The sequence below is a fragment of the Macaca thibetana genome, chromosome 20 (assembly GCF_024542745.1).
Source record: "Macaca thibetana thibetana isolate TM-01 chromosome 20, ASM2454274v1, whole genome shotgun sequence".
NCBI lineage: Eukaryota > Metazoa > Chordata > Mammalia > Primates > Cercopithecidae > Macaca > Macaca thibetana.
This window is the reverse complement of record NC_065597.1, coordinates 54,920,000-54,942,789: the sequence shown is the minus strand read 5'-3', so window position 1 is coordinate 54,942,789 and position 22,790 is coordinate 54,920,000. Positions and strand designations below refer to the sequence as shown.

General features: G+C 44.3%; 2 protein-coding genes across 2 annotated transcripts in view; one reads left to right on the top strand and one right to left on the bottom strand.

Annotated features, from left to right (window-relative positions):
• The window catches only part of IGSF6 (immunoglobulin superfamily member 6), a 66,589-nt gene that overhangs the window by 28,588 nt on the left and 15,211 nt on the right, over positions 1–22,790 (bottom strand). The window lies entirely within an intron of this gene.
• OTOA (otoancorin) overlaps positions 12,964–22,790 on the top strand; it is an 81,485-nt gene continuing 71,658 nt past the window's right edge. The window contains exons 1-7 of the mRNA XM_050774053.1: positions 12,964–13,058; positions 13,366–13,394; positions 13,487–13,517; positions 13,635–13,662; positions 16,245–16,332; positions 18,768–18,899; positions 20,958–21,193. Coding sequence (XP_050630010.1) covers positions 12,968–13,058; positions 13,366–13,394; positions 13,487–13,517; positions 13,635–13,662; positions 16,245–16,332; positions 18,768–18,899; positions 20,958–21,193 — 635 coding nt within the window. The 5' untranslated portion in view covers positions 12,964–12,967. The remainder of the gene's footprint in view (positions 13,059–13,365; positions 13,395–13,486; positions 13,518–13,634; positions 13,663–16,244; positions 16,333–18,767; positions 18,900–20,957; positions 21,194–22,790) is intronic.

Here is a 22,790-nt window from a genome sequence, read left to right as displayed (position 1 = left end):
CTCCTGAGTAGCTGGGACTACAGGCGCGTGTCACCACGCCCGGCTAATATTTTTGTATTTTTAGTAGATACGGGGTTTCACCGTGTTAGCCATGATGGTCTCCATCTCCTGACCTCTTGATCTGCCCTCCCCGGCCTCCCAAAGTGCTGGGATTACAGGCGTGAGCAACCGCGCCCGGCCGACTTTCTGGTTTTAAAACAGAAAGCTTTGAGTCCTGGGAAACCTTTTAGTCCCGGGAGAGTTGATCACCCTGCACATCCAAACGTTCGTAGTTTCTCAGGAAATTGTCTTCATTTCAGGTTTGTGGTTATTGTTGCTGTTTTCGAGTAGTTTTCACCACAGGGATCCTTGCCTGACTGATTTCCTCTAGTCTGCAGCAGGGGAATCTTTCGGTGGGGAAGGGTATGGCCCATAGAGAAAGCTATCAACTCCCAAATCACCATCGCCCTGCCCAATCCTTTCAGTCCTTTTGACCAATCTGCTAAAAAAAGTGACCCAAAGGGTCTTTAATGAAAACCAAATCCTGATGTGCTGCAGTTTCTCGCTGGAACAAGGACATTATGCATAGTAGAAAGCAAAGCATCTGTTTCAGTAACCTTAAACCTCTCTGTAGGGTTAATAGAGGGGCCCAAGCAAAGAGCACAAGAAGCCACATTGTCTGGGAAACTGGAGAATTGTGAATGGGGCCAATGCCCCAGGGTGACTGCCCAAAGGGAAGGGAGAAAAAAGGGCCAAAGGTTCCCCAAAGCCCCAAAGGACGCAAACCAGGAAGACTTCTAATTGGAGTTGTGCATTCCAGTTACAGGATGGTGATGGTGGGCCAACACACCTACAAAGTGCTTTGGGATCAGGTTTGCTCCAAACCTGTTAGAATGCATGGCTTTTGGTGTCTGGGGACTTCAAAAGTTTTACTGTTTTTGTTCTGGGCAGTAAAATGAGCATAATTGTTTTCAAAGCTGGTTGTGGATGTCCCCTTGGGGGAAAAATAATCCATTTCCATAACAAGTTACACAATACGGGGGAAATTTGTATTAAAGAATGCTGGGATGCCTATAAATAATTTCAGGAGACCATGAGCGTGCATTATGCATTTCCTTTAATACGGAAAGTTCCTGTTAATACTGAAAGAGGCACGGCGTGGTGTTTGTGTTTGTAAGCCCAGTGAGCCTGGAGGCTGAGGTGGGAGGATCATTTGAGGCCAGCAGCTTGAGACCAGCCAGGGCAACATAGCCAGATCCCATCTCTTTTTTTAAAGCATTTAAAAAATACCAGTTGGGCATGGTGGCTCACGCCTGTAGTCCCAGCACTTTACAAAAATGAGTTGGACGGCTTGCTTGAGCCCAGGAGTTCCAGACTAGCCTAGGCAAAATGGCAAAACCCCATCTCTACAAAAAATACAAAAATTAGCCAGGTGTGGTGGTGCACGCCTGTAGATCCAGCTATTCAGGAGGTTGCGGTGGGAGGATTGCTTGAGCTTGGGAAGTGGAGGGTGCAGTGAGCTGAGATCGCACCACTGCACTCCAGGCTGGGCAAAAGAGTTAGACTCCATTTCAAAAACAAAAACAAATGAAAAACAAATAATGAAAGAGGGTGGTGTCACATAATTGGGGTATGGGCCACTTGAGAGCCAGGTGATGCAGTTCCAAGTCTTCACTGGACTTGACCCTCTATAGCAGCTTTTAGTGACCCTCCTCCTTCTCCACTTGACCTCAAGGACACCATACTCACCTGGTTTCTCTCCTGGGCCTCTGGCCTTTCCTCTCAGGCCCTCGCCTTAGTTCCTCCTCCTCTGTCTAACCTCTTTTGTTAAAACGCACGATCTCTTTTGTTTTCCTTTTCCTTTTTAAAAACTGTTATGTGGAAAATTTCAAACACATACGAAAGTAGACGTAAAAATAAAATGAACATCCATGTCCCTGGCACTCTGCTTCAATGATAGCCAACCCATAGCCATCCTTGTTTCATCTTTGCCTCCACCTCCCACCCATTTCCCCCCTCCAGCATTATTTTGGAGGCAATCCCAAACATCACATCATTTCTTCTGTAAATATGTAAGGACGTAACTTCAAAACAGGGGTTGGAGGCTGGGCGTGATGGCTCACACCCGTAATCCCAGCACTTTGGGAGGTCGAGGTGGGACCTCCTTGAAGGTCCTACTTGAAGCCAGGAATTTGAAACCAGCCTGAGCAACATAGTAAGACTTTGTTTCCACAAAAAAAACAAAAACAAAAACAAAAAAACAAAACAAAAACAAGTTAGCCAGGTGTGGTGGCATGTGCCTGTCGTTCCAGCTACTTAGGAGGCTGAGGTGGGACGATTGCTTGAACCCAGGAGGTCAAGGCTGCAGAGAGCCATGACTGGGCCATTGCACTCCAGCGTGGGTAACAGAGAGAGACTCTGTCTTTAAAAAAAAAAAAAAAAACAATTAAATAATACATAAAATAAAAGAAGAGCTGGCAAACTTTTTCAGTAAGGGAACATGGATTACATATTTTGAGCTTTGGAGGCCGTATGGTCCCTGTCCCAAGTACTCAACTCTGCTATGGTAGCAGGAAGCTGCCATGGACAATAGGCCAACGAATGGGCATGGACATGTGCCAATAAAACGTTATTTATAGACACTGAAATTTAAATTTCACACAGGAAATTTTCATATGCCAATAAATATTAGTCTTTTGGTTTCAAAAAACTATTTAAACAACCTAAAAATCATTTTAAGCTCATGAGCCACACAAAATCAGGAAGCCATTTCAATTTGGCCCGTGGGTGGTACTTTACTAACCCCCTCCTTGAAACAATAAGGACTCCTTTAAAAATATAACCATGGTTTCATTATCAAACTTAAAAAACTATTAACAATAATTCTTTAAAATCTTCAAATCAAATTTCCTCAGTTGTCTCACAATTTTGGGTTTTTTTTTGAGACAGGATCTTGTTCTGTCACTCAGGCTGGAGTGCTATGGCATGATCATAGCTCACTGCAGCCTTGAATTCCGGAGCTCAAGAGATCTTCCCATCTCGGTCTCCTGAGTGGCTGGGACTACAGGTGTGCACCACCACGCCAGGCTAAATTTTAAATGTTTTTATAGAGACGGAGTCATGCTGTGTTGCCCAGGCTAGTCTCAAACTGGCCTCAAACAATCCTCCTGAGTTGGCCTCCCAAAGCACTGGAATTAGGCGTGAGCCACTGTGCCTGGCCTAATTTTTGTTTTATTTTATGGTGTTTTTTGTTTGTTTGTTTTGTTTCTTTCTTTTTTATTTGAGATGGAGTATCATTCTTGTCACCCAGGCTGGAGTGAAATGGGATGATCTCGGGTCACTGCAACCTCCACCTCCCGGTTCAAGCGATTCTGCTGCCTCAGCCTCCCGAGCAGCTGGAATTACAAGCATGTGCCACCACGCCCGGCTAAGTTTTTATATTTTTAGTAGAGATGGAGTTTCACCATGTTGGCCAGGCTGGTCTCAAACTCCTGACCTCAAGTGATCTGCCCGCCTTGGCCTCCCAAAGTGCTGGGATTACAGGTGTGAGCCACCACACACAGACATGATGTGTTTGAATCAGGATCCAAATAAAGTCTAGATTCTACAAGTGATCTATCTTTTAAGTTGTTTTTGAGTCCACAGGTTCTCTTTCTCTCTCTCTGTAATATATTGGCTAAAGAAACTAGGTTGTTTGTTTTGGGGAGTTTTCCACAGTCTTGATTTCTCTGACTGCACCTAGTTTACTGACAAACGTCTTGGCAATGGGGGTGCCATGGGCGTCTCAGTCCTTAAAACTCACCTAATTTCTCCATAAACTTACTTTCTTGATGATATCATTCAGGGTTTAAATACATACTGACTATCTGGGGCTGGGCGCAGTGGCTCATGCCTGTAATCCCAGCACTTTGGGAGCCCGTGGCGGGTGGATCCCTTGAGGTCAGGAGTTTGAGACCAGCCTGCCCAACACGGTGAAATCCCGTCTCTACTAAAAACACAAAAATTAGCCGGGCATGGTGGCACAAGCCTGTAATCCAGCTACTCAGGAGGATGAGGCACGAGAATCGCTTGAACCCGGGAGGCAGAGGTTGCAGTGAGCTGAGATCGCACCACTGTACTCCAGCGTGGGTGACAGAGGGAGACTCTGTCCCCCCCTCAAAAAACCCCAAAACAAAAGAACAAACAAATGAAAAAAACTACTGACTATCTCTGTTTCAGTAGCTGCTTCTGACTGCACCTCTCCCCTGACCTGCAGGCTCAAACATCAAACTGCCTACTTGCTGTGCTATCTGCACTCTAAAAGGCTTCTCAAGCTTAGTATGTCCAAAACTGAGCTCCAGGGATTCTCCCCTAAACTCGGAACTCCTATGGTTTTCCCATGTCCCTCTCTACATGCTCAGGCCAAATCCTTGATGTCGTCTTTGACCCATCTATTTCTTTTATTCCCTACATTCAATCTTTTGGTTCCGCCTTCCAAATACCTCCAAAATCCAACCACTTCTCACCACCTTCACTGCTATCAGTGACCAAGTTATTGTCATCTCTTTCCTAGATTGGTCTGCCTCCTACAGCCATTGTTCCACTCCAGGGTATTCTCAACACAGCGATCAATGTGCTTGATCCAGTTAAAATAAAAGTCAGGGCCAGGCACAATGGCTCACGCCTGTAATCCCAGCACTTTGGGAGGCCGAGGTGGGTGAATCACTTGAAGTCAGGAGTTGGAGACCAGCCCGGCCAACAGGGCGAAACCCTGTCTCTACCAAAAATACAAAAATGAGCTGGGCGTGGTGGAGGGCACCTATAATCCCAGCTACTTGGGAGGCTGAAGCAGGAGAATCGCTTGAGCTGGGAAGTGGAGTTTGCAGTGAGCTGAGATTGTGCCACTGCACTCCAGCCTGGGCGACAGAGTGAGACGCCATCTCAAACAAAACAAAACAAAAAGCAAAAACAAGTCAGAGCATCCATCCTGGCTTACATCCCTTCAGTGGCTCCCACCTCCCTCCAAGTAAAAGTCAGAGTGCTCACAATGGCCTGAAAGATCCTACTCACTCTGGCCCTGATATCTCTCCAACCCCATGTCCTACTGTTACATCCTCTTCATGCAATTTACTGAAGAACATGCAAATTATGCTCCTAATGTCAAAGCCTTTGCACTGTCATTTCCTTTTTTTTTTTTTTTTTGGAACTTTCTTTCTCCAGATATTCCCGTGATTCATTCTTTCACTTCCTGAGGTCTCTGCTTAAATGTCACCTCCTCAGGTCTTCCCTGACCACACTGTCTATAACAGTACCTGGTCCTTCTTTGGCTCCTTTTTCCTACCTGGTTGTATTTTTCTGCATGGCACTCATCACTCCCTGACATAATATAGTTATTTGATTATCTATTTATTTTCTGCCTGGTTCATTCCAACGCACCAGCAGGGAGTTAATTTTGTAAACTGCCGTATTCTCAGAGCATAGAATAATGCCTGGCTCACAGCAGTACTCAACAAATATTTGAAGAATGAAAGCATGAAATAATTACACAAACATAAATATGTGTTATAGCTGTGCTTGGTGCTATAAAAGAGAAGTATTGGCCTTTTCTTCTGGCTAATTCTTTGGCCTGGTCAGAGAATTCAGGGAAGGCTTCATTGAAGACTTGAAATTTACAATGAATTGATCTTAGCTGTGCAAAGAGAAAGGGGAAGAATCCTCTGGGCCGAGGAACAGCCTGTGAGAGGGTCTTAATTTGGGGAAGACAGCAACTTGGAGGGACAGATAGATGGCCCGGGCAGGAACTCTGGGGAATGAGGGGCAAAGAGGCGGGTGATAAAGTCACTGAAAAAGCTTTGGGCTTTATCTTGAGGGTAATGGGGAGAGGAGGAGGGTGACATGAGTTTACTGAGATGGTGTTTTTCAAAACAGCATCTGTTTGAAAACAGCAATCTGGTTTATTTGCTTATTTAATAAGCTTGTATACACAGCTGACTTTGTGTCAAGCCCTGTTGGATGTGATTCACTATTAACAACTCATTTTACCCTCATACGACACAATGATGCTGGTACCATCATTAATCTCATTTTACAGATGAGAAAATTGGAGTGCAGAGAGATTAAGAAACTTGTCCAAGGCCGGGCACAGTGGCTCACGCCTGTAATCTCAGCACTTTGGGAGGCCAAAGCAGGTGGATCACTTGAGGTCAGGAGTTCGAGACCAGCCTGGACAACATGGTGGGAACCCGTCTCTACTAAAAATACAAAAATTAGCCTGGTGTGATGGTGGGTACCTGTAATCCTAGCTACTCAGGAGGCTGAGGCAGGAGAATCGCTTGAACCTGGGAAGCAGAGGTTGCAGTGAGCCTACATTTTACCACTGCACTCCAGCCTGGGTAAGAGAGTAAGACTCCGTATCAAAAAAAAAGAAAGAAATTTGTCCAACATCTCACAGCTAGTAAGTGGCAGAGATGTGATTCAGAACAGGTGACTGGCTCCACAGTCCATGCTTTTCCATTTCTGTTTGATACTGACTTCTGTGAGGTATAAATTTACATGCAATACAATGCATGCTAAGTGTACAGTTCTCTGATAAATGTATGTATCTGTGTGAGAACCACCATAATCAAGATACAGAAAATGGAGGCTGGGTGCAATGGCATCCACCTGTAATCCCAGGACTTTGGGAAACTGAGGTGGGAGGATTGCTTGAAACCAGGAGTTTGAGACCAGCTTGAGCAATATAATGAGACCTTATCTCTACAAAAAAAAATTTTCCATCACCCCAAGAAGTTTCCTTGTGCCCTGTTGCAATAAACTTTTCTCATTGCACCCTAATAATGTCCCAGACCATTTCTAACTTGTTTTCTGTCACTGAAGATTATTCTGCATAATCTAGAGTTTCACGGAAATGGAATCATATGTTGTGTGGTTTTTAGACTGGCTTCTTTTGCTCAGCATAAGCATGATATTTCTGAGGTTCATCCGTGTTGTTGCCTATATCGGTAGTGTATTCCTTTTCCTATGCACATAATGTGTGTTTTTTCCCTTTGGATGCTTAAAAATGTATTATTTTATTTATTTAAAAAATTGACATATACGCCGGGCATGGTGGCTCACGCCTGTAATCCCAGCACTTTGGGAGGCCAAAGCGGGCAGATCACCGGAGGTCAGGAGTTCCAGACCAGCCTGACCAACATGGCGAAACCCTGTCTCTACTAAAAATACAAAAATTAGCTGGGTGTGGTGGTGCATGCCTGTAATCCCAGTTACTTGGGAGGCCGAAGCAGGAGAATCGCTTGCACCTGGGAGGCAGAGGTAGCAGTGAGCTGAGATTGCACCACTACACTCCAGCCTGGGTGACAGAGTGAGACTCCATCTCAAAAAAAAAAAAAAAAAATTTGACATGTAATAATTGCACATATTTATGGGGTACATAATGATGTTTTGATGTGTATGATGTATGGTGATCAGATCAGGGTAATTAGCATGTCTGCCATCTCAAACATGTCTCATTTTCTGTTCAATATCCTCCTTCTAGGTATTTGAAACCATATATTATTGTTAACTATTGTCATCCTACAGTGGTACAGAATACTATAACTAAATTAAAAAGAATTGTGTGGTCGGGGATGGTGGCCTATGCCTGTATTCCTAGCACTTTGGGAGGCTGAGGTGGGAGGATTGGGCCAGGAATTTGAGACCAGCCTGGGAAGCATAGCAAGAACCCATTTCTACAAAAACTAAAAAAATTAGCTGGGCATGATAGTACATGCCTGTATTCTCAGCTCCTCAAGAGGCTGAGGCCAGAGGATCGCTTGAACCCAGGAGTTCAAGGCTGCAGTGAGCCATGATCATGCCACTGCACTGCAGGCTGGGTGACAGAGACAGACTCTGTCTCTCAAAAAAATAAAAAAGAATTTGAAATAATTAGAGATTCGTAGAAAGTTGCAAAAGAAATATCCTGTGTAGTCTTCACCCAGTTTTCCCCATTGGTTACATGTTATATAACAACAGTACCATATAAAACTCAGGAAATCATGGTACAAATTCAGGGCTTATTCAGATTTCACTAGTTTTACATGGACTTCTTTGTGTGTATATTTTATATCGTTTTCTTCAATTTTGTGACATGTGTAGATTAATGTAACAGCTACCCTAACTAGGACCCAGAACTCTCCTGGTGATCACAAGCCTCCTTCATACATCCCTTGATAGCCTTATCTCCCTCTCCCCATGGTGAATACTAATCTGTTCTCCATTTCTATAATTTTATTTCAAGAATGTTTTATAAATGGAATCATCAGTATATAACTCTCAGTGATTAGCTTTCTTCCCTCAGCATAATTCCCTGTAGGTCCATCAATAGTTGTTGCCTGTATCAATAGTTCGTTTTCACTGCTGAGTAGTATTCAATGGCATGGACATATCACAGTCAGTTTAACCATTCACCTATGGAATGACATTTAGATTGGTTCAATTTTTTGGCTACTATGAGTAAAGATGCTATGAACATTTGTGTACAGGTTTTTTGTTGTTGTTGTTGTTGTTTTGTTTTGTTTTGTTTTGAGATGGAGCCTTGCACTGTCGCCCAAGTTGGAGTGCAGTGGCACAATCTTGAATCACTGCATCACTGCAAGCTCTGCCTCCCCGGTTCACACCATTCTCCTGCCTCAGCCTCCCTAGTAGCTGGGACTACAGGTGCCCGCAACCACATCTGGCTAATTTTTTCTGTTTTTAGTAGAGATGGAGTTTCACTGTATTCTCATTAGCAATGTGTGAGTGATCCAGTTTCTCGTCATCCTTTCCAGTTAATGGCATTATGGTTTTATTTATCTTTTAATTTATGTTTGAGATGAAGTCTCACTCTGTTGCCCAGGCTGGAGTGCAGTGGCGTGATCTTGGCTCACTGCAACGTCTGCCTCCCCGGTTCAAGCAATTCTCCTGCCTCAGCCTCCTGAGTAGCTGGGACTACAGGCATGAGCCACCACGCCCGGCTAATTTTTGTATTTTTAGTAGAGATGGAGTTTCACCATGTTGGCCAGGCTGGTCTCGAATTCCTGATTTCAGGTGATTCACCCACCTCGGCCTTCCAAAGTGCTGGGATTACAGGCGTGATTCACTGCACCCAGCCTCATTATGGTTATTTTTTATTTTAGCCATCTGATAGGTTTACGCTGTAGTTTCAATGGTAATTTTCCTAATGGCTAAAAATGCTGAGTATCTTCCCATGTATTTATTTGCTATCTGTATATATACTTTGATGATATATCTACTCATGTCTTCTGCTCATTTTCTGATTGGATTGCTTATTTATTTACTTTTTAGTATTGAGAGTTTTTTCCCATATAGTCTAGATGCAACTCCTTTTTGTTGGATTTTTTAAAAAAATCATTTTTTAAAGCAATTTGATTATTATATATGCCTTGGCATGACTTTCTTCATGATTCCTCTGCTTGGGGTTGGTTGAGCTTCTTGGATCTATGGATCCGTAGTTCTATCAAACTTTACACAAATTGGTCATAAGGTCATGTTTTCCCTCCCTCCCTCCCTCCCTCCCTCCCTCCCTCCCTCCCTCCCTCCCTCCCTCCCTCCCTCCCTCCCTCCCTCCCTCCCTTCCTCCCTTCCTTCCTTCCTTCCTTCCTTCCTTCCTTCCTTCCTTCCTTCCTTCCTCTCTCTCTTTTTCAGTCTCACTCTGTTACCCAGGCTGGAGTGCAGTGGTGCAATCTTGGCTCACTACAACTTCTGCCTCCTGGGTTCAAGTGATTCTTGTGCCCCAGCCTTCTGGGTAGCTGGGATTACAGCCACCACACCCGGCTAATTAATTTTTTTTTTTTTTTTTTGTAGAGATGGAGTTTCACCATGTTGGCCAGGCTGGTTTTGAACTCCTGGCCTCAAGTGATATGCCCACCTCAACCTTCCAAAGTGCTGGGATTACAGGCGTGAGCCACTGTGCCCGCTCATGATTTATTCAGATACTTTTCTGCCACCCCCTCCTTTCCTGGGACTCCAATTACACGTATTTCAAATAGTTTCATATTGCTCCAGAGACCTCTTAATTTTTTCGGTCTTTTTCCCCCTGCATTTTACTTTGGATAATTTATTTTGCTATGACTTCAAGTTCACTAATTTTTCTTCTGCAGTGTCTAATATGCTGTTAACTCTATCCAGTATATTTTTCATTTCAGATATTATATTTTTATCTCTAGAAGTTCATCTTGGGGTTTATTTTGTACCTATCATGTCTCTCCCTTTAACATGCTCACTGTTTTCCCTATTTTCTTGAACTTACAGAGTGTATTTATAATAAACATCCTTGTCCATTAATTGGATCTTCTGTGTCATTTCTGGATCTGTTCTATTGATTGGATTTTTCTCCTGACAATCAGCCATATTTTCCTGCTTTCTTGTATGCCTGGTAATTTTTATTTATTTATTAAAAAATTTCTTTGACACAGGGTCTCGCTCTGTCACCCTGGCTGGAGTGCAGTGGCAAAATCATGGCTCACTGCAGCCTCAACTTTCCAGGCTTCAGTGATCCTCCTACCTCAGCCTCCTGAGTAGCTGGGCACCTGCTACATCCCTGGCAAATTTTTGCATTTTTGGTAAAGACAGAGTTTCACCATGTTGCCCAGGCTGGTCACAAACTCCTGAGCTCAGGCAATTCACCCTCCTTGGCCTCCCAAAGGGCTGGGATTACACGCATGAGCCACTGTGCCTAGCCTGCCTGGTAATTTTTGATTGGACGCTGGACACTTTGGATTTTACATTGCTGGGTTTTTTTTCTTTTTCTTGCTCCATCTTCTGGTTTTCTAAAGTTTCTGGGTTTTATCATACTGCTTTAAATATTGTTGGGTTTTGTTCTGGAATGCAATTCAGTTACTTGGAATCAATTAGATCCTTCCAAGACTTGCTTTTGAGCTTTGTCAGGGCACATCTAGAATAAACTTTAGTCTAGGGCTAATTTGGCCTATCATAGAGGTAATTATTCTTTGATGATTGACCCTGATGCCCAATGTATTTGGAGATTTTTCCATTGCAGCTTGTAGGAGCTATTCTCATTCCCCTGTGAGGTCCAAGGATTGCTCTGCATACAGGTGGTTCATTCTCCAGCCTCAGGTGGTTTCTTACAAGCATGGGTAGATAAATATTCAGCCAAAGACTCAAAAGACCCTTCTTCAGATCTCCAGAACTTTCTCTCTGTGCAACTTCCTCCTCTCCAAGTATTCTTCCTATGGATTCTAGCTGCCTTGATTTCCCTGAAGTTCCACTCTGTCTCTTCTGCTCAGTGAGACCTGTAGGCTCTGTTTGAATTCTCCCTCCTTGTGCTATGGGCTGGAGACTCCAGGCACTGAGCAGGAGCAATTACAGAGTTCAGCTTGTTTGCTTTCCTTGCTCAGGGATCTCAGTCTTGTACTACCTGCTGCCCAATGTCTGAAAAACCTTTGCACCCACATATTTCAGCCAGTTTTTTAATTGTTTAAGGCAGGAAGGTTTACCCATTGCCAATTACTCCATCATAGCTAGAATAAAATTATAACTAATTTCTTTTTATTGTTATTACCGAATGGTATCCACTGAATGGAGATACCATGTTTAACCTTTCACCTGTTATTGGATATGTGATTCTTTGCAATATCTGGCTACTATGAATGAAGCTATACAAATCTTTGTGTAGACATGTTTTCATTTCTCTTGCTTAAACACCTAGGAGTGGCATGTCTTGATCATAGGTTATTGTATATTTAGGTCTGTAAGACGCTGTCAGTTTTCCCAAGCAGCTGTATCAGAGTTCCCGTTGTTCCATATCATCACCAACATTTGATAGTCAGTCTTTGAAATTTTTACCCATTCTAATGACTTTATAGTGGTCTCGTTGTGGGTTTAGTTTGCTAGTTCTTGTTAGCTGTGATAATCAGTTGCGTGCTTATTGGCCATTTTTACATCTGTTTTTATGAAGTTTAACTTCGTATCTTCTTTTTTTTTTTTTTTTTTTTTTGAGACAGAGTCTTGCTCTGTTGCCCAGGCTGGAGTGTAGTGGCGCGATCTCGGCTCACTGCAAACTCCGCCTCCCGGGTTCACGCCATTCTCCTGCCTTAGTCTCCTGAGTAGCTGGGACTACAGGCGCGTGCCACCACGCCCGGCTAATTTTTTTGTATTTTTAGTAGAGACGGGGTTTCACCGTGTTAGCCAGGATGGTCTTGATCTCCTGACCTCATGATATGCCCACCTCGGCCTCCCAAAGTGCTGGGATTACAGGTGTGAGCCACTGCACCTGGCCAACTTCATATTGTTTTTACATTTTTTCCCCTTGGCTTGTATATCTTATTTAATTATAAGAGTAGTTTTTATATTCTGTATATACATTTCTTGCAGATAAAATAGAGTCTATACTTTTTTTTCAGACAGAGTCTCGCTCTGTTGCCTAGGCTGGAGTGCAGTGGCACAATCTTGGCTCATTGCAACCTCTACCTCACAGATTCAGGCAATTCTCCTGTCTCAGCCTCCCAAGTAGCTGGGACTACAGATATGCACCACCAAGCAGTTAATTTTTGTATTTTTAGTAGAGACAGGGTTTCACTATGTTGGCCAGGCTGGTCTCGAACTCCTGACCTCAAGTGATCCACCCACCTTGGCCTCCCAAAGTGCTGGAATTACAGGTGTGAGCCACCATGCTTGGCCCAGAGTCTACTTTTGACCATGCCTTTTTGCTGGATTGAGAGGAGTCAGAGGTAGTGGTAAGATAAACAGGCCATTGTAGTCACCAAGGAGAGAGATGATAGTGTCTTAGACTAGAATGTGGGTTTAGATGGAGGAAAGTAGGTGAATTTTAAAATTATTTTTAAAAAGATTTCAAGGGATTCAGGGTCTACTTGGTTTTTCCTTTTGTCTTCTGAATGTCTCTATATATGTATGTTTATATACATGTTTAAATATGTATGTGTGTGTGTGTATATATATATATATATTTTTAAACCTGAATCACTTCTATGCTTAAATTAACTACAGGAGAATGTCTCGGGAACCCACGACATACTCCCTTTTCCTATTCCTTTTTCTGAGTCATGGAGTGTCGAGTTATACAGTGCCAAATTCCAGGCAGGGTAAGTCCTGAGGGAAGAATCACCCTTTGTGGTTTCCACACAGTTTAGGGAATGTGGTGGGATAGATACATTAGGTACATGATGCTGTAAGTTGTTTTTTTTGGGGGTGTGTGCATGTATGATTTTTCAGGATTATTCTAAGAGGATTTTTCAAGCCACGGTTTTCTCAGAGTGGACAGTTATAATTCAGATTCACTAAAAATTTCCTTTATGAGTGGCTTTCTGGGGCTTTTCCCCTAACCTGTATTTGTAGTTTTGAAGGTCACACAATTCAATTCTAGTTATACATTCAATGGCTTTCTTACAGATTTGCATCCATTGTTGCAAAAAATGGCGGTGAGTATTCTATTTTCTCTTAATCAGAATCCCCTCTACTGGAATTGCCAACTTTTGGATGTTATACTTGATGTTATCTCTTTGCCTTTTAGGAAGAAATAATAGATGGAAGCTATCTGAATGGTAATGTGCCCCCTCGGTCTCCACTTGCTGCTTCTAAGAATTTCAAACAGAATGCGGCTGTGATCTCTCTGGAATGATTCCTTTTAAAGATGTCTTTTCATTTTATTCCCATTGTAGCACTGCTGGATCTCATACAGTTTCAAAGGTAACCTGCCCTAGAGGAGAGGGGAAGGGATGGGATAGATTTTTAATAAAAATTCTTAATGGAAGTCTTTTAATTGTAAAAAGTAATATGTGCTCATTACAAAAAATGTCAATCAATGCACAATGTTTTAAAAGTCAACACCCTTGCTCCACAGACATCATTCTTCCTCACTCTAGCGTAAGAGCCTTTTTTTTTGTTTTTTTTTTTTTTTAAACGGAGTTTCACTCTTGTGGCCCAGGCTGGAGTGCAGTGGTGCTATCTTGGCTCACTACTGCAACCTCTACCTCCGGGGTTCGAGCAATTTTCCTGCCTCAGCCTCCTGTGTAGCTGGGAATACAGACACCCATCACCACACCCGGCTAATTTTTGTATTTTTAGTAGAGATCGGTTTTCACCATGTTGGCCAGGCTGGTCCCAAACTCCTGACCTCAGGTGATCTGCCCACCTCAGCCTCCCAAAGTGCTGGGATTACAGGCATTAGCCACCGTGCCCGGCCTAAGAGCTGAAATTTATTGAGTGCTTTCTATGTAGTCGGTATTCTACTAAGTGCTTGGTATAGAAACAATCTAATCCTCACAAGTGCCACACAAGGTAGGTCCTGTTGTTATCCCATTGCACACAACTGTGAAACTGAGGACCAGGAAGGGTAAATCAAGGCCACACAACTGGGATGTGAACCAGTGGCCTGGCTCCAGGACCCATTTCCTTTACTTTTGCGCTATAAGCTGCATATAGACAGATACCAGGGACATGGGGCAGGGAGGTAGGTAGTGTGGAAATGCCAATATTAATAAACAATTCTAATATGATGAGTACTATGAAGGAGAAGAAATAGGGATCTTGGGGCCCCATGTCAGGGATACCCAGTTATGTTGAAGTGAAAGATCCCCATAGCCCCTCCTTTCTCTAAGATAACACCAATGGATACTTTTGGATATATTCTTTCAGTCTAAGTATTTTATTTATTAATTTAACCATCCATCCATCCATCCATCCATCCATCCATCCATCCATCCACCCGTCTCTTTATAAGATTACAGGCCAGGCACGGTGGCTCATGCCTGTAATTCCTGCACTTTGGGAGGCCGAGGTGGGCAGATCACGAGGTCAGGAGTTGGGGACCAGCCTGGCCAACATAATGAAACCCTGTCTCTACTAAAAGTACACAAAAATTAGCCAGGCATGGTGTTGCGTGCCTGTAGTCCCAGCTACTCGGGAGGCTGAAGCAGGAGAATCACTTGAACCCAGGAGGCAGAGGTTGTAATAAGCCAAGATTGAGCCACTGCACTACAGCCTGGGCAACAGAGTGAGACTCCGTGTCAAAACAAACAAACAAACAAACAAACAAAAGATTACAAAAGGCTATTCATAGGCTGGGCATGGTGGCTCACCTCTGTAATCCCAGCACTTTGTGAGGCCAAGTTGGGAGGATCGCTTAAGGCCAGGAGTTCCAGCCCAGCCCAGCCCGGCCAACATGACAAAATCCCGTCTCTACTAAAAATACAAAAATGAGCTGGGTGTGGTGGTGCACACCTGTAATCCCAGCTACTCAGGAGGCTGAGGCAGGAAAATCGCTTGAACCTAGGAGGCAGAGGTTGCAGTGAGCTGAGATTGCACCACTGCAATCCAGCCTGGGTAGACAGAGTGAGACTCTGTCTCAAAAAAAAAAAAAAAAAAAAAAAAGAAAAGAAAAGGCTATTCATGAGCATTTACTGTGTGTTGGGCACTACCTTACACAGTTTTCATGTGTGAACAAATTTTAATCTCACAGTTGTTAGCAATATTTCATAGAAAGGGAAACTGAGGCACAAAAATTTAGCAAATTGTCTCAAGTCACACAGCTAAGTGATGAAACTAGGATTCAAATCCAGTTTGGAGCCCACACTCTTAACTATGCTATTCCAGCCTCTCATGGTATACCTAGCATCTGCTTTTTAAATGTACATCTTTCTAACTCAATCAGTTTGGATTGCAGTCAATCTAAGTAGATTGTTAACGGAAATTAGAATATTGCATACAGCTTAGAAACTTGGGAATTGGCTTTGAGAGAATGGGATCCAGGCAGATTCCTAGAATTGGAAACTCTTCTATCACTGTGACTGGTTAAGAAATTTTTTACTTCAGGCTGGGCACCGCGGTTCACTCCTGTAATCCCAGCACTTTGGGAGGCAGAGGTGGGAGGATTGCTTGAGCCCAGGAGTTTGAGATCAGCCTGGGCAACATAGTGAGACCCCATCTCTACAAAAAATAAACAAAATTAGCTGGGTGTGGTGGCATGCACCTATGATCCCAGCTGCTTGGGTGGCTGAGGTTGGAAGATCACTTGGGCTGGGGAGATTGAGGCTGCAGTGAGCCGTGATCGTGCAACAGAGCAAGACCCTGTTAAAAAAAAAAAGAAAAGAAAAAAGAAAGAAAGAAAAGAAAAAAGGAAAGAAAAGAAAAGAGAAACCTCCCACTTCCAAGCACAAAGTTTCTAACACCCCTGGTCCATCCCGACCTGTCCCCTGGGCACTTAGCTAGTACGGTAGTGCTTGTAGGAGAATCTGTCATTGTGATCTTTTCCCATCTGTCTTCAACTGAAGCTCCCACGTGTGGACGGATGACCTGTCCCACAGAGTCCTGGCCTATCTGAATTCCCGGAATGTTGCCTTCACCATCTCCAGCCTGCAGGTGTGTACCTGAGACCCATCTTTCTGTTCCCATCTCAGTGCTCAGGGATTGCAAACTCAGGGGCCAGGTAAATTGGAGAAGTGGGCTGGATGTAGAGACAGTCTTTACTTCTGCAAGGAAAAGGGTTCTGTACAGTTCTTCTTGAAACGTGATATAAGATATTTTGTCTTTCTTTCATTTTCCCACCTTTGATGGAGACATGATATATTAGGGTATAGGCTGAGCTGCTATAACAAAAAGACCCCCAGAGGACAACAGCTCAAACAGTTTAGTTTATTTCTTTCTCATGTAATAGTCCAGAGCTAAGTGGGAGAGCCACAGAGAAAAGGCAGCTGTATTCCATGAGGTTATCCAAGGACCCAGGTTCCTTTTATCTTTTTGCTTTGTCATCTCCTGGGGAGTTATTGCCCATGTGGTGGAAACACCACACCCCTTCTCCAATGCAGGGGAAGGGTGAGAAGAAGACGACAAGGGTAAGCATCTTCTCTTCTGAGGATATGACTTGCAAGTTACACAATTCCCTCTGCACACATTAGCTTGACTCACATACCATAGTCACATCTTACTGCAAAGGAGACATGTACCCAATTAAAAGTTGAAGGGTTCAATTGATGAAGATCAGTGAGAGAGTGGATATTTGGATATAGTGATCAGTCTTTCTACCATGGGTCCAAGAAATGTATTTTTTCCTCTTTTAACTCTACTGTAATGAAAACAATAGCACAAGCGTGTTGATAGGTGGCAAAGGATATTTGCCTTAAGGGGCAATAGGGCTCATGCCTGCGGTGGTGACTGCGGTGAACTGCACAGCACCTGCCCGACTATTAGCCTAGTGTGGCATGTTGTGTCTTTTTCATCACACTGTGGATAACACAGAAAATTGGAGAAAAATTCTTTCAGTATTGAGAAACAATTATTCAGTTTAGCAAAAGGCCATTTATGTCATTAATTAATGAATAAAGTTCTGACATGTCTTCATTGTTTCCGTTTTTACTTACATTTTATTGAAAATGGAAACATCAACCAACATTGATGTCACAAATATACTCAGAGAGCTTGTTGTCTGCCAGGTCCCAGGACAGCCATTAGCTGGAGGTGGCTGTTGGCCCCACATGGCATCTGCTTTTCTTCTCTTCATCAGTCAGGGCAACTGAAGGAGAAGCAATGCTTGCCCTCTTTCTCTAGCAGTAATGGATACTCATGAGATGTATCTACTTTAACCTGATATATCTCTTCCTGTGTATATACCATATTCATTTATTCATTCAATATCTACTGAGTTAACAACTGCTTTTTGCCAGGCATGGCTCCAGACACTGAGGTCTCAGTAGAGAACAAGACAGTCATGATACTACCCACAGGACCTTTCATTTTAGGGGTGAGGCTTTAAGTAAGCCATTATTCACCTTGGTCAAGATAGAGAATAATAGCTGGCACTATTGAGCACTTACTGTGTGCTAGCCACTATCGAAAACACTTTACACACTGAATCCTCATAATAACCCTATGTGGTAAGTTCTCTTATTGCCTCCATTTTGCAGGTAAGAAAACTGAGGCCCACAAGAAGTGTTGCTGATTTAGCAAATAAAAATACAGATGCGGCTCTGCGTGGTGGCTCATGCCTGTAATCCCAACACTTTGCGAGGCATAAGTGGGAGGATTGTTTGATACCAGGAGTCGGAGACAAGCCCTGGCAACATAGTGAGACCCTGTCTCTACAAAAACAAACAAACAAACAAACAAACAAAAAATTAGCTGAGTGTGGTGGTGTGGCCTGTAGTCCCAGGTACTTGGAAGGCTGAGGCAGGAGGATTGCTTGAGCCCAAGAGTTTGAGGTTACAGTGAGCTATGATCGTACCACTGCATTCCAGCCTAGGCAACCGAGAAAGACCCCGTCTCTAAAACAAAAACAAAAAACAGATGTCCGATTTCATTTGAATTTCAGATAAACAATGAGTGATTTTTTTTTTTTTTTTGAGACGGAGTCTCGCTCTGTTGCCCAGGCTGGAGTGCAGTTGTGCCACCTTAGCTCAACACAACCTCCATCTCCCAGGTTCAAGTGATTCTCCTGCCTCAGCCTCCTGAGTAGCTGGGACTACAGGTGCATGCCACCATGCCTGGCTAAATTTTGTATTTTTAGTAGAGATGGGGTTTCACCATGTTGGCCAGGATGGTCTTGATCTCTTGACCTCGTGATCCACCCGCCTTGGCCTCCCAAAGTGCTGGGATTACAGGCATGAGTCACCACGCCTGGCCCCTCACTTTTACATGTTGGTGGCTAATGAGGAATTTGGAGCTGGCCCAACCAGACTGCTGGCCACCAGTTGTGGTCTCTGCAGGGAATGAGGTGGCCGGGCTGGGCCGCTGGCCATGGTGCTGACCATGTGCTCCTGCTCTTTCTGTTCTCACCGACTCTCCCAACACCCCCAATACAGGCAGCCGTGGGAAACCACCTGGAGCAGCGTCTGCACCAGCCCCAGAAGCTGCTGGAGGACCTGAGGAAGACAGATGCCCAGCAGTTCCGCACTGCTATGAAATGCCTCTTAGAAGACAAGAAGGACCGCTTGGTGAGGCGCCCTTGGCATCCCGGGGATAGAGGAAGTCCAGCACCACGTGGTGTTGTTGAATTGAATAAAATGGAGCCTGACTTAGGCCTTGGCCCTTCATTGTCTTTTCCTCTCTCCTTCTGCCTCCTCCAACCCCCTGGGAGCTTTAGGATCTAAGTTTTCTCACTTACTTTCTCCAAAGTTAAAATGAAGAGCCTTATAATTTTCTATTTTATTTTTGTTTTAGACAGAGTCTTATTCTGTCACTCAGGCTGGAGTGCAGGGGCACAATCTCAGCTCACTGCAACTTCTGCCCCCTGGGTATAAGTGATTCTTGTGCATCAACCTCCCAAGTAGCTGGGATTACAAGTGTGTGACACCATGCCTGGCTAATTTTTGTATTTTTAGTAGAGATGAGATTTTGCCAGGCTGGTCTCGAACTCCTGGCCTCAAGTCATTTGCCTGCCTTGGCCTTCCAAAGTGCTGGGATTACAGGTGTGAGCCACCATGCCTGGCCTAATTCATATTTTTGTGAGTACTAAGAAATGAGGGGTTCTAATTGAGGATCTGAGGATCTCCTGATTGTTTGGGTGAATAAACATCCACTAATAAAAATTACTATGCACCAGTGGACACAGAGATCCTGTCCTCAAGGAGCTCACAGTCTGGATGGGAGACAAAAAACAGAAGCAGTTAATTTCCACAAAATGAGATTAGTGATCCAAGAATATCACAAAGCAAGGCCTCTGAGACTGTAAAAACTGGGACTTAAAAAAGGTAAGTCATTTGCTCAGGACATACAGATAATGGAGGCCCTGGGATTTGAACCTGGGAATGCCTGACCCTAGTACCCATGGGGTTTAACCTGTAGGACTGTCATGAGAATTAATCAGATGATGCATGTTTGCTCCAAGCTTGGCACAGTAGAGTCAATGCTCAGTAAAATGGAAGCTTTTTTTTTTTTTTTTCCTTAGAGACAGGGGCTCACTCTGTCATCCAGGCTGGAGTGCAGTAGTGTAGTTATAGCTCACTGCAGCCTTGATATCCTAAGCCCAAGTGATCCTCCCACCTCAGCCTCTCAAGCAGCTAGGACTACAGGTATGCACCAGCACACCCAGCTAATTTTTAAACATTTATTTTGTAGGGATGGGATCTCCCTATGTTGTCCAGGCTGGACTCAAACTCCTGGGCTCAAGCGATCCACCTGCCTCGGCCTCCCGATGTGCTGGGGTTATAGATGTGAGCCTCTGCACCAGGACAATCAGTCCTTTCCAAAAGCTCCCCAGATGGGCTGGGCATGGTGGCTCATACCTGTAACCCTAACACTTTGGGTGGTTGTAGGCAGATTGCTTGAGCCCAGTAGTTTGAGACCAGCCTGGGCAACATGGCAAAACTCCATCTCTACAAAAAGTAGCTGAGTGTAGTGGTGTGTGCCTGTGGTCCCAGCTAGTTGGGAGGCTGAGGTGGGAGCATTGCTCAAGCCCAGGAGGTTGAGGCTGCAGTGAGCTATAATCACACCACTGCACTGCAGCCTGGGTGACAGAGCAAGACCCTGTCTCAACAATAAAATAAAACTTTAAAAAAGCTCCCCAGGTGTTTCTGATGTGCACCCAGAGGTGAGAACCACGGGCTTGGAGGAAAGACACATGAGTCCCTTTAATGCATTATAGAGTTTGGTTCAAGATGACCTGGGGCCACATAAGGGAGGGAAATCTGATTTGAAGTAGCAAGTTGGAGGGATCAGAGACTTCACCAAGGAGACAGCAATGGAGCCCAGCCTTAAAGGATGAGCTAGATTTCACCAGAAAAAGGAGAGATGAAGAATTCCAGGTACACCAAGGGCCTGAGATATGCTGGTCAGGTGTATCTGGAGAGTGGGAAGGTTCCAGAGTGAGTGGAGCAGATAAAGGCCTTGACTTTGTTCTGCAGGGAATGGAAAGCTCTAGAAGTTTCAACATAGCAGCATGGTGTTAAACAGTGATCCTGGCTTTCCCCACTGTTGCAATGTGTGGTCCCTCCCAGGGCTTCCAAATTGAAAGGCAGCTCTCAAGCTGACCCTGGCTTTTCTTATTGCTTTAGGACCTGAAAGACATCATCATCGACTTAGGAGAGATTCGAGAACGAGCCTTGCAGAGCCCTGGCGTGAACCGCAGCCTGTTTCTCATCACACTAGAGAGGTGTTTCCAGGTGCTGAACTCCCTGGAGTGTGTGGAGATCCTGGGCAAGGTGCTGAGGGGGTCCTCAGGCAGCTTTCTCCAGCCAGACATCACAGAGCGGCTCCCTCAGGACCTGCGCGAGGATGCCTTTAAGAATCTGTGAGTGGTTTCTCCCACATTTTTTCTTTTTTTTTTGAGATGGAGTTTCACTCTGTCACCCAGGCTGGAGTGCAATAGCGCAATCTCGGCTCACTGCAACCTCTGCCTCCCAGGTTCAAGTGATTCTCCTGCCTCAATTCCAAGTAACTGGGACTACAGGGGCGCCTACCACACCCAACTAATTTTTGTATTTTTGTAGAGATGGAATTTCATCATGTTGGCCAGACTGGTCTGGAACTCCTGACCTCAAGTGATTCACCTGCCTTGGCCTCCCAAAGCGCTGGGATTACAGGCGTGAGCCACCACACCAGCCACTCCCACCTTCTTAACTCATCATACTATCCTTCAGGGGCTGTAGTGAGAATTCAAAGAGGTATCACCTGGCAGCAGGGAGAAGGCAGGTGGGGACAGGTTTATATGCATGTTTTGGAGCAAAAGCTTAAAATCTGTAGAGTTAGGCTGGGTGTGGTAGCTCACGCCTGTGATCCCAGAACTTTGGGAAGCAGAGGTGGGTGGATCATGAGGTCAGCAGTTCGAGACCAGCCTGGCCAACATAGCGAAACCACGTCTCTACTAAAAATACAAAAATTAACCAGGTATGGTGGCAGGTGCCTGTAATCTCAGCTACTTGGGAGGCTGAGGCAGGAGAATCACTTGAACCTGGGAGGTGGAGGTTGCAGTGAGCCAGAATTGCGCCACTGCATTCCAGCCTGGGCGACAGAGTGAGACTCCGTATCAAAACAAAAACAAAAGCAAAACAAAACAAAAAACCACATAAACAAATACAGTGGGAAAAAAGTGTCACTAAATCCTAGCTAGATATGTTGCTTGCTTAAGTGTGTTAGTCAGATTGGGCTGCTATAACAAAAATACCACAGACTATGTGGCTAATAAACAACAAGTGTTTATTTCTCATGGTTCTGGAGACTGGGAAGTCCAAGATCAAGGTACTGGCAGACTCGGTGTCTGGTGAGGGCTCACTTTCTGGTTTATTGGCACCTTCTTGCTGTGTCCCCTTGTGGTGGAAGGGGTGAGCAAGCCCTCTGGGATCTCTTTTATAAGAGCACTAATCCCATTCATGAGGTATCCAGCCTCATGAACTAATCACCTCCTCAAAACTCCACCTCTTAATACTGTCATGTTGGGAGTTAGGATTTCAACCCATGAAATTTGGGGAAACGCAAACTTTCAGTCCACAGCACCAAGGCTGTGAACCTGGGTCTTGTTCTATTGATTTAAAAACAATCTGAGTGTGTTTTAAAGACTCATTGGCACTAAACTGAGACCTTCTTGAGGGACAGCAGGAGGAGTGACAGAGCATTGAAAAAGGAGGACTTTTCTCCTTTTGAGATGCCATGCCAGCGTATGTTGGTTACAGCCAGCCCTGCATGAAATTGCGCTTTGATGTAAACCAAATTTGAGGATTGGGTCTAGGACTTGAAGGGCCATAGGCATTGCAAACACCGCCAACTTCCTCCTTTTACTAATCGTAGCACTTTATGGCCATAAAACACTTTCTTTTTTTTTTTTTTTTTGAGACGGGGTCTTGCTCTGTCGCCCAGGCTGGAGTGCAGTGGCATGATCTTGGCTCACTGCA